This window comes from Stereum hirsutum (assembly GCF_000264905.1).
Source record: "Stereum hirsutum FP-91666 SS1 unplaced genomic scaffold STEHIscaffold_2, whole genome shotgun sequence".
Lineage (NCBI taxonomy): Eukaryota > Fungi > Basidiomycota > Agaricomycetes > Russulales > Stereaceae > Stereum > Stereum hirsutum.
In genome coordinates, this window is record NW_006763132.1 from 3,100,590 (window position 1) to 3,112,585 (window position 11,996).

Here is an 11,996-nt window from a genome sequence, read left to right on the forward strand (position 1 = left end):
TCCGTTCGAAGTTTGATATTTGCATCGCGCTGCATTCCGATTCTTCTGGATCTTTAGAAGTACTGATTCTGACTGGCACGACTCAGAGGATCATTCAGACTGTTTGTTTCTTGCGTATACTGCATCTATAACCAGGGTGCTATGTTAACGGAATGATTCACTATATAAGAATGCACGTAGGTTATTCTTTAGAGGTGTCTTTGTGATGAGCAGCGGATGCGAGTTCGTGCTAAGCCGAACCGACTTGAACGATGTCGAGTGTGTACAATCCTTGCATCCGATTCTCGCCGGTTCTCGATCAAGAAAGATCCCCCAGTGCCAGGCGTCAACGTCGCGCACTTGGGTACGATGACCTTCAAGTTCTTCGAGGCCTTTCTTTGAGGGTCTTCAGTATCGATATCACAAGCTTGTTCAATCTACCGTAGAAGCAGCAATCGAATAAACCAGTACAAGATGAGTAACTATGTCGTTGTGGCGCGACAGCTGTGGCGTAAGAAGGAACGTGTAGCGAGGACCAGTCCCAAAAAGTTCACTCCTTCCTCCCAAATCGTAGAGTTGCGTTCACGTAAGTATAATCTACATATTTGACAAATATATTGTCAGTCATGCTGATGTTACCCAGAGAATAAAGCGCACCAATCTGTCACACCGATTGCGACATCCGGAGCAGTTTCAAACCAAGTCCAGTTGATATCCATGAACGTATTGTCAATACCAAAGAGTTCTGCACGGTAAAGGTGATGCGGAAGCACTGGGAGAACAAGAGTTGCATGAGAATTCACTCGTTAGATGGACCTTGTTTTCGCACTCCCCCTGGTCGAAGGGACGGACGTACCTGGAACTTCCGGTGCAAAGCGCATGAATGATTTGAACCAGATGTGGCGAACATTCTCGGAATGAGAATGTGCTTTATGATAAATGGGAAGGCCACCATCAGGCCTCGAAAGACATTTTTGCACAAGCTCTGTTTCCTCGACGGTCATGCGAACGAAAGGAGCTCGATGGTGGAGCTTTCTCAACATACAAACGACAGTGACATCTTGCAAGGCACAGAAGAGAGACGGAAGGAAGTGGACACCACCGTTATCAGCACTGAATCTTTCATCTTCACAGGCTTTGCAACCTAATAAGTGACCGTGACAGGGATGAACTTCACTAATCAAAGATATAAAGTTTACAACCTCAACTGCAGCCTGTAAGATGCCGCGAGAGTGTAAGGCAAGTTGTGCAGAGTTTCCCTGAACGGAGTCAGCGTACTTCGCGTAGTAAGTCGCACTGTAGATAGTTAATATTTTCTTCAAATAGGAAAAATTAAACATGCCCGGGCCCCGGCCGGTCCCGACATTCAGGTCGAAGAACATATGGTCTTCATGAACAGCATCCATGAGAGGATGCTTGAGAATACCTCTGATGGCGGAAGATAAATCGACACGCAGCGAGTGGTGTGGTGAGTAAAAATAGCGCTCCATAAACCACATGACTACTTTCGTGGCTGCCTGATGACGGCCGTCAATGTCGTTGAAAGACTGGCCCGCAAGAGACTCTGTGGTCGAGAAACCCAGCATCAAAGCTGCGAAGATTGGATGATCCCAATAATCCGAATGCGTCCCGAACTCATTTCCATAAGGCCGAACTCCATGATCTCTGCAGGTTGACAGGTTGTCCAGTAGCGGAGTAACCCCAGAGTGAGAAAAAAAGTGGTCTACTTGTGTCAACTGTGGTATGTCCTGTCTCAATGAGTTGCGTAAGATGTCCAGAACAAAATTCACATCATAAAGAGCCACGCCTTCTGGCCTGTCTCTCTGCGCTGAGTTACTGTTGTGGAACATGCTCCGTCGATCAGTCAATAATATGCCTAACACGGGTGCTTTTGTCAGAAGTTCTTCATGGGCATTTCTGAGGGTCATCGGCGATGTAACCTTGTTACAGAGGATGTTAGCCATTGCCTTGGTGAAGGCGCAATTCAAAAGTTGCTTGGACGTCCGGAGCCCGGAACAGTGGTACGAATAGCGAATAGCGGCATGCTGAAGCATAGGGAGAAATTCTACACGAAAGTTACACTGATGGCCATTACTGGGATAAGGAATACAATACTCACCAGGTTCTTCGAAAGGTTGGGACAAACATAAGGTAGCTGCTGCTGTTAGGTTGCTGCGAATACTGGCCTCGTCCGACAGAAGATAGAGTATAGCCTTTTTCTCGAGAGGAGACATGCATGGTTTTCTATCTAGTCCATGAAGAAGACCCCGTATAATAGGAACCCGAGATCTAGCCAACGGAAGCAAGGCAGCAGCAGCCTGATCAAGTACATCGTAATCATGCGTATGGTGCAAGGCAGCATGGAAAGCTTCGTGTTCATGCATCGCGATAACTGTGTGTGGGCCGTAAAAATCTGCAGCAGTATAAATAATAGGAGGATGGTCCCGAATAGGCACTGCGACAACTGGCTCATGATGCAGAGAGCCGTTATCATTGTGCCTATCACCTTGTTGTGCATTGAACAATGGTAACAAGTAATCATTCTTCATTTTTCGGAAACTCGTCACGATTTTGTACCATAGCTTTAGACATGTCGAAGGCATGTCTTTCATAGTCTTGAGCCAGCCAGGACCACGAGACACAAGTACTCTCGACAAAGTTGACTGGAAGGGGGACAGGTCGGGATGCGTACAGCCATGGACTACTGTCCAAATTATGTAGATGCCTATGGCCACGATGAAGATGCACGAGATGACACCAGCCGCAAATAGGAGCGCGTCAGAGTTTGAGAGAGGAATTGAGCTAGACAAGAGCATGTCGATCAGGCCGACGATAAACAGCAGCACAGGCAGGATCAACAGCTGTGGTAGCGCTTCTATGGCAGGCGCGAGAAGGCGATTGGCCTCCAGCCATCGACGATGCAGTTCGCCCAACTTCTTGTGAGCTTGACGATGCTTAGAGCGAGTGAGCATCGTGATGTACCCACGACTCGTAACAGCTAGAGCAGCCACAGAAATCTAAGAAAGTGTGCGAATAGTAAGTCAACAATCGAGGTAGAGTCTAGCTAGACTGCACACACGCTGAGAACAAGAGAAATAGAGAAATAGAAGTTGAGCCGTATTACGCTGGTTGCTGGCTCAAAGAGCGATGGTTGGGTGAAGTTCAAATTCACCCCGCTTGCACCTTGGAGTACGATGACGACTTCGGTCAGGTTCTGGAGTAACTCGTTCGTTCGTTCACCTGTGTCCGGGGAGAGGCTGGCCAGGGACTGGACGTAAAGAGCTGTAACTATCGCGGAAAAAAGGGCGATCTGTTTGTGACGAGGAATACGATCATGGTCAATCTGTACCATGACCTCAGTTATCACGAGGAGGAGAAAACTCACAAAGATCAACAATGTATCGAGAGTACCTCGCCACTGGCTGATGATGGGATCCACGTTGTTCATATGCGAGCGCAGAAGGGCACTCCAAGCACTAGCACTCGTCGCCGAGCTCTGAGGCAGTGGCTGCCTCGATGCCATGTCTGAGAAGACGTGTATCAGCAGATTTACCAACGTGGAAGGTGTTGAGAAGCACACCTGCTGCAGCTTGCTTCTCATGAATCCTGCGTAGATGTTCGGACACCTCCTGAAAAACGGACGCTGTAATGGAAGGAAATACTTAGGATGGCAAGGGAAAAACAGCAGAGAACCACGAACATGGAGCGGGAGCCTCTCTGGAGCCCGTCTCTGTTTTTGCAACTGGTTGCATATACTTTGCTTGAGCCTCCATCAATACGATCAGTTTATCGAGCCTATCAGTTCTGTATGCGGGAGTTCAGACCATGCGTAAAGTTGAAGAAGTATCATGCCTAACTCACACACTCGTGAAAGCTTGCTCTCTATTAGAGCCATCCTCTTCAACAGTCAAGGCAGACATGGCTTCACGTCGAGAGTGAGATCGGCGGTGTCTTGGAGCGTACTGAAAGGGGGGAAGGGAGAAGATATGGTGATGGTTCCGACGACCGTAAGTGAGCGATAGTAGTTCCCATATTCCCAGAGACTGCAACGAGACTCCCAGGCTCTCGGCTGACATCTTCTCGAAAGAAAATTGAAACATGTGGATCTACATGCGCCTACAGGCTGCTCATGATCAATTGTTCAGAGCGTGGCCGGCCAGTGTTTTCAGAGTCCTTCAGCTGTGTGGCCTCCGGACTTCGGTTATCTAGATGATGTGAGACGCGCAGGACGTCGAGGTCAATACTATGTTCTACGAAACAGTGGAAAATAATGAATAGAACCTAGAAATCCTGCGAGTGAAAGTCTGCTCCTGCGTTCTCGATTGGCCGCTGCGAACGAACATGCCCCCGGACCCAGAATTCGCCGATCTCCGGATAAGAATTGGCAGCCAATCCTGTGGCTCCTCACGCTCGTAACTTACACCAGAATTGCTCCAAAACACTATCGTGACTTCTCAAGTATCCGTCCGATTCAGCAGCCCTGTATCCATCTCTGTATCTCTGTATACGTATATATATATACACACTACATACGAACCAAGACCGTATAACCGTGTACCATATAACAATGCACCCATGTAAGTAGCTGATATATGCACCCCAAAGCGATAACGATACCAATGTCGGTTCACATTCACATTCTTCAATCTTCATTCTCATTCTCGGAAAGGGGGCAGGGCAGGGAAAGAAACGGTAAAGACTAAGCTACAAATGAGACGGAAGGCATCGACTAGGACGGCACTCAAAAAACGAGACGAGAAGGAAAGGAAAAGCAAGAAGAAGAAAAGATAAGAGAAAAAAGAGGCAATAAATAGGATATGAACCCCCCTCGACACAATCCTTCCACCCTCCTAACTGACCTCAACATGTGAAGCAGCATGAAGGGCACAAGAAAAGGTCGTCGACGAAGATCCAAAATGTCCAAAGGTGGATATACCGAAACGTAAACGCAAACCAAAACAGAAACGGGACGTAAATAATAGGTGGCAGTGACAAGACAAGACACGAGCGAATATATAACGAGAGCCCATCAATAAATGAGTAAGCACACAAGCAATCAAACAAGCAAGTCAAACAGACGAGAGAAGTAGGCGTGAAGGGATGTAAAGTAAGCAGCAAGAAATATAACAAGAACGAAGGAAGTGGGTGGTTTGTTTGCGTAGTAGATGGAGCGCAAGGGAAGGTGAGGATGAACGGATAGGGATAGAGAAAGGGAAAGTTCCGGCATAAGAGCGCATAAGACTCATAATTAACATGGACGTGAATATGGACCGGTGTAAGGTGGCAACGACGATGAGCAAGAAACGAACGCGGGGTGGGGGGTAAACAAGAAGCAGGTATGGTTGAACATGACGAAGGATGGTGAAGATGGAATGAGATGCGGCGGGTGTAGCGTGGCAGGCTCGTTGGTGTCATCATCGTCATCATCATCGGCAGCATCGTGTCGAGGCATAAACGAGCGTGATAGTGAGATGTGGCATGTATGAGGAAGCGAAAGCGCTAGCAGGTTGCGGGTAGAACGTTGGATACAGCGAATGACCGTTCGATGCTGATGCTAGGTGGTCGATGGTGGGTGGTCGATAGTGAGGCGGGGAAACGATGCGATGCGACAAGAAACTCAAGGCCAAGAATAGAACGCGTCCACAGAAATGTCGACCGGCCGACGGATGCCCACTCACATCACCACCCCATTCCCCATCCAATCCGCCGCCGTCCCCTCCAACTTCAAATCCTGCCCCTGCCCCTGCATCGCCATCAACGCGCCCATCCCCCCTCCCTGCTGTTGTTGTAGTTGCTGTTGATCCCCACCAACCTGTGCCCGTTCCGCATCGATCGTCTCCTGGATCCGAGCGCAGCCCGCACCGCCTTCGGACTTGACTATAGTCAACAAACAAAACGCGAATGATCAGTAACCATACTCATACTCATGTCGTGTCGTGTCGTGTCACGTCCACATCGAGAAACAAAGCCGGAAGCGAAATGATGCGAAACACAGAAACACGAAAGGAGTAAAAGCAGAAGAAGCATGATAGATGATAGATGGCAAGGGAAGGCTGATAGATGGAATGATGGCGGTTACGCGGGCGTGCGAGGGCGAGTCCCGAGCCCAAGCCCAAGCGCGGAGGGGAGTCCAAGCCCAAGCGCGGGAGGGAAATCCAAGCCCAAGCGCGGGAGAGGAGTCCAAGCCCAAGCGCAGGAGACGAGTCCCAAAGGCGGGACACCCAGACATAGCCCGAAACGCGAAACACGAAACACAACCACAAACACAGACGAAAGAGGAAGGGGGGGGGGGGGTGTGACAAGACAAGACTCGACTTGACAAGAGTTTTTGATGGATGGAACGTGGAATGATGCGGTGATGGGTATGGGTGATGGGTACGGGTACGGCTGATGCGAATGATGTGGATGATGCGGATGGGGAGGCGAGCCGCGAGCCGCGAGACGACGAATGGAGAAACGGCGAACGACACAGCGGACCAAGAAGACCGCGAACGAACAAAGGAAGAACAAAGGAACAAAGCAAGAGACAAAACAAGAAAAGGAAAAAAAAAGGGGGGAAACTCACGATGTCGATTCAAAGCATCCAACCTCGCAAAAGGCTTCTTACACCCCTCACACGTAAACGGCCTATGATTCGAATGCAGCTGCTCGTGCCTCTTACAATCGTGCTGCCTCGCGAAGCCTTTCCCGCATCCGGGCCATTTGCACTGGAAGGGCTTTTCGTCCATGTGTGAGCGCTTGTGACCTGTTGGTATTAGATGGTAGAAGACGGACAAAGCAGATCAGATCATGTTCCGGATATCAAAGGCAGATGCAGATGGTAACACGTCGGCAAGGCGGGATGGAGCACACAAGTGGCGGAATACTCAGAGAAAGGGAGGGGGAGGAAGTCTCGAAGAAAAGAAAGCAAAGAAAAGAAAAGAAAAGAAAAGACAAACGCACCCTTAAGATTAAAATGCCTCGTAAACGTCGATCCACACCCCGGCACATCACAAACAAACTTCGCCTCATTAATCCTCCTCTTCATACTCGCGTCCGCCGTCGCACTCGTCGTCACATTCGGCTTCGCCACCGGTCCCGGCGTACTCGCCCTCGACAATCCCCCTCCTCCGCCCACACTCCCCACATCATGCCCCGACGTATTCCTCTGATGGCCCGCTATATTCACATTCGGCAGCTCGCCGAGCATATGAGACGGACTCGCGTTCGGAGAGGGGTAAGGCGACATTCTGACGCCGACGCCGGAGTAGAGTCCGCCTCCGGCGCCTCGCTCTCGAGAGCCGCTGGACGTGCGCCGGTGATGACCGCGCTGGATGGACATGACGGGTTCGGGCTGGAGGAAGGTCGTGCTGTTCATCTGCATCTGCTGTTGTTGTTGTTGATGTTGTTGTTGGTTGCGGATGAAGTCTTGGTGTGCGGAGGGAGGGTAGTTCGCGGCGTAGAGCGAGTTGTTACCGATGGTGGAACGGAGGTCTTCGGAGCGGACTTGGCGATGAGTGTTACGCATGGATGAACCGCCGTCGGATCGTGCACGTCTGAGGGATGCGCCTACGTCGGGAGAGAGGAGACCGTTGTTGGAGAAGTCGAAGGGGAGGCCTGCGGACTGGGGGAGGAGTTGGTGGCCGTAGGATGGAGAGGGGGAGGAGGTATTACGGAGAGATGATGATAGTTGTTGTGAAGAGTCAAGGTCGCTCACGGGAGGCAAGACCTGGTTCATATTCACGCCTGTGCTGCCGAATGCGGTGAGATCAGGCAGTGCCCCTTGATGGTGATTGAAATCGTTTGAGGTCGTCCACTGCTGTGGCTGTGGCGGGCGAAGCGACGTGTCTGATTTGCTCCGCATGCGGGACGGGGAAGGCGGGAGGAGGAAGTCTTCGGATGCCGATGACATGTGTCCACGGCCGTTCGAGTGGTGGCCCCCGCCGCCAGCTCCGCCGAGAGAATAGCGGTTGTCGGAGCCCGGGAAGGCGAATGGGGAACTCTGGCCAGCGAAACGCGAGGGGCCGGCTGATGCCGCTGGATCTGTTTGAGGCCACTCCGAGGCGGTGTGTCGTGATGCTAGAAACATACGAAACAATTTCAGCTGATGCATACTACGCACGGGCGGCGACACTAGCGAGCGACAAGACATTGATCATCTGAAAGGCTGCCGAACGAGCCACGCAAAGCGGTAGGGCACAATGGGCGCTTAGCCACAAGCGCTTGAGTCCATATACGGAACTCAACGTGACAAAAGGAGCGATACGCCGACACGACTCTCTCGCGAAGACAAGTCCCCGGAGGAGAAACTGCACCGACATGACACTCAACAAAAACGGGGAGTGGCGTGTCATACAGGCGCCACCCAATGATTTCGTCCGGCCATCGAAACGATGAAGATGGATCACACACCTTGCTGCATGTAGTTATTGTTGTTGTACGCAACGGATTGTGATGGGTCGTCTCCGCCGACGACAGGCGTGGCTGGGACGATGTGCAGCTGGGGACCCGAGAGGCCTCCGTCTCCTGCAGGAGCGTTGATGATGGGGGTCTGTATTGGACGTTGACCGGCGGATTCTGGAATGACTAATTGAGGGGGAGATGGAGGTTTGCTGAGATGCGGCGAGGACGTACGGTCGCCGCCCGGGAGCTGACCACCGGTCATGTAGGGAGAGGCGACGTGGAGATCGTGGAAGGGGATGTGTGGCGAGGCGTTGTTGCGGCGGGGATGGGAGGAGATGGAGGACGCTGGACTGTGGTGCCGATAGTCGTTCTCGCTCTCACCGCCGCCGTTGCTGGAGCCGGGGGAGGAGTGGTCGTAGATACCGGAAGAGGGAGAGGCCATGTCTTCGGCTGCTGGGGTGATAGAGACGGAGACGTGAGAGGTGTCGCCACCGGTCATGAAAGCTTCGTCGAAGGTGAAGAGGCTGGGCCCGTTCGAGGACGGAGCGTCGTACTGGGACGGGTCGTAATCCAGATCTGGGTTGTGATTGAAGAGGCCGAGGGAGTCCGGCTGCTCTTTGTAGTCGAAATCGACGAGTTCAGAAGTGTTCGAGTAGGGCGAGTTCTGGTAGGAGCCGTTGTAGGAGGGCGTTCCGGGAAATTGCTGGGGAGAAGGCGGGTAATTTATGTCTGGAAAGGAGTCGAAGTTGGGGTTGCCGAGAGAGGCGAAGTCAGGGGAAGAATCGGGCTGATGGAACGGATCCATGGTGGTCGACTATATAAGTGAAGGGACGAGTAGCGAGTCGACGCGAGGAGCCTTTGAGCGAAACGAGAGATCTACCAAGTGAGGCTGTTCACGCGCAGGCTGTGCGGTCACCGTACAAACTGACTTCACGGTTCGTGCTAGGAGAAAGAGCGAGAGATCCGCCAGGCCTCCCATCCTCCGCAATCTCCCCTTCCTCTTTCCCACGCTTCGATCACCGACGCCTTCCAAGCCCATCTCTTTTTTCCTCCTCATTTCTTGTTCTTTTCCTCGTCCTCCTCCGCCCCCCCTCTCTCACCGTTCCTCCCCCTCCTCCCCCACTACGTCTCTTAATTGCACAGCAGCTGCACAGGCCCACAGCCTCCCAAGAGGCGATGCAACAATTATGGCTTTCCTTCCCAAAGATGCGGTGCCCCAACACGTGCGGGCTAGCGTCTCGTTGCCTGGGCGTCTAACCTCTTCGGTCCTCCGCGATGATGTGATGATCGCTCTCATCATCATCGACGCTGACGATGGCCTCTACAAAGTCTCTGTGCAGTCGTCTGTCATCGCTCTATCCAGCCATCGTCTCTGCACAACATCCCTCGTCGTTCGACGTTCAACCAACATCAGAGTATCCGCGCAATGACTCGACGACGGCCTCCGAGATCCCCATCATTTATTTATAGCCTTGGCATCATACATCCCTCGCTAACCTCCACCTTCCACAAGCCGCGTACGAATCGTCGACCATATCGAGGTGCACTTTGTGAACACTGAAAGGGAGTGACTTGACGAATTCGGCTTCACAAAGTCGGTCAACTTGGACCTCCGTGCCTGCCACAGTAATAGTACAGTGCTCCTATTCCTGTCGTTGGACGCCCATGAATCGTTGAACCTGGCAAGATCGATGCTGTTCTCCAAAGTCCATTTCCTCGTGTATGGATGTACATGTACATACATCGAGTCGTCCTTCTCCCGTACTGTACAGCGCATTGTCGATCCTTCGCACGTACATACATACAATAAACCCTTGTCCTCCGTCCCACATTCCTCCACCTTGCAGGAACATGTTACATATTACATCGCCAACGCCACCGTGAACTTCCCCTCCACCCACGGCGTCTGTTTTCAAACTGGCAACTAGGGCTTCAAAGCGGCTGCGCGGGTACAATACTGTACAAGACAAGGTCTGTTTTCGTTAACCCTCTCCGCTACTCCAAACCCCGGACCTCCGGACTGACCGAACGGCGAACGGTATCGGTGAACGGCTATCATGCTACCCTCTGTCCAGTCTGTAAGAATAACTTCACCGTCCCCTCTTAACTTATACTCGGCAGTTGGCAGTCAGCGCTCAGCACCACCGGCGCCGGCGTCTCCACTCTACATACAACTATTCCGATACCATACCGAAGTATAGACAGTCCTTCTGCTTCCTTCTACTCTTCTAGCTTTGCAGGTCCTTCTAGCTCTGCAAAGCCATGCATCGCCTCCAGGTTTATGCTTATTGGGCGCCCGGAACTTTGCGACTTGCAATTGGGGACTCTTGACGATCTCAGGCTGCTACGGTGGCTTGCTTCTCTGGCGGCTACTGCTTATAACACTTCCTCGAACGACGAACTGGACATGTTCTGCGACTTGGGAGGACTGCATAGCCTACATGCTCAACAGAAATGAGGATGAAGGAAGTATGAGCTCGTGGGTGCGTATGTATGTGTGTGTGTGTAGGTCCATAGTAATAGTAATAATCGATCGAAGGGCTGGATTGGACACTGCAGGCTGGGGAAGGGGAAGAGAGCACAGCATCGTCATCGACGTTCATTCTTATTTCTATTTCTTATTATAAAGTTGAGTCAGAGTTTGGAAGGAAGGTTTGCCTCGAGGTTTCGTGGTCGCAACTTGCTGTGAGTCCGAGTCTCGACATCGCTGCATCGTAGGATCATAGTATCGTAGCATCATAGCATCCCGTCATCTCGTGCATCGAGGCAGAAGCGGTCCCGACACGCTTCACCGTGACGACGACTCGATCCCGGTAACTTGATTTGCACCGTGCTGGCATTTGTCTCGAGATATAGCACAGCAGGATCGACGCCCTGCAATATGCATATGGAGGTTATGTATCCTCTCTCTTCGCTCTTTCCGCCCGGTCTCGAACCATGTTGGCCGTCAAGCTTCAAAGCTTCAAGATACATACCTCGATTTCCGGATCGCAGGCTCTCATCTCGCGACTCGGAATGCTTCTTCAGGCCATCTAGCGATATGTACCGACACCGTGACGTCGTGGTGCCTGCATGCTGTCTGGCAATATCCCGGTATCACAGTCTCAGCGTCCCAGGATACTGCACCATGACGCGAACTCGCGGAAGGAAGGACGGGTTTGGTACGTCCTACATATATTTCCTTGCAGTCTGTGTAAGAGTGCTCACTCTATTCTCTTGGTAGGATAGGGCTGCCACCGACGGTCGGCATTGCGGTTTGTTTACATGCCTTGCACGCAGACTGAATGATTCGTTCTTTCTTGGAATCATGATGCATGTATTATATAATATATCTCGATTCGTACGTCGACGGTTGTAACACCCGATCGATCCTACCGTTCCTCGTGCGGACGTCCCGCCGTCCTTATCCAAGTCCGTTCATCTCCAGGTAAGTTACGGCTACTTGTCATTTTCATTTTCCCAGTGATACTTGATACAAACCGACCACCCCGTCATGTTCATAGCTCGTCACTGGCACTGGTCCGGACCAAAATACAAGCAGCTTTTTTTTTTGTTTCGAAGATCCTGAGCCGAATCCGAATGTTCGTGCTTGTTGCCCACGGTCGCCAGAGCCGCCACTCGCAGGCAAAAAAAAA

The 11,996-nt window shown here is 51.6% G+C and overlaps 2 protein-coding genes across 2 annotated transcripts; both read right to left on the reverse strand.

Annotated features, from left to right (window-relative positions):
- Positions 1–529: 529 nt before the first annotated feature.
- Positions 530–3,899, reverse strand: STEHIDRAFT_108042 (uncharacterized protein; the record flags this gene model as incomplete). Its single annotated transcript, XM_007300147.1, has 9 exons — positions 530–576; positions 650–751; positions 836–2,044; positions 2,099–2,996; positions 3,059–3,322; positions 3,365–3,504; positions 3,560–3,622; positions 3,680–3,783; positions 3,841–3,899. 9 exons carry the CDS (start codon positions 3,897–3,899, stop codon positions 530–532), a joined length of 2,886 nt encoding a protein of 961 aa, XP_007300209.1.
- Positions 3,900–6,545: 2,646 nt separating this feature from the next.
- Positions 6,546–7,006, reverse strand: STEHIDRAFT_49046 (uncharacterized protein; the record flags this gene model as incomplete). The annotated part of the gene is made up of 2 exons (XM_007299252.1): positions 6,546–6,724; positions 6,922–7,006. Coding segments are annotated over 2 exons (264 nt in total), but the record flags the coding sequence as incomplete, so codon positions are not given.
- Positions 7,007–11,996: the final 4,990 nt, after the last annotated feature.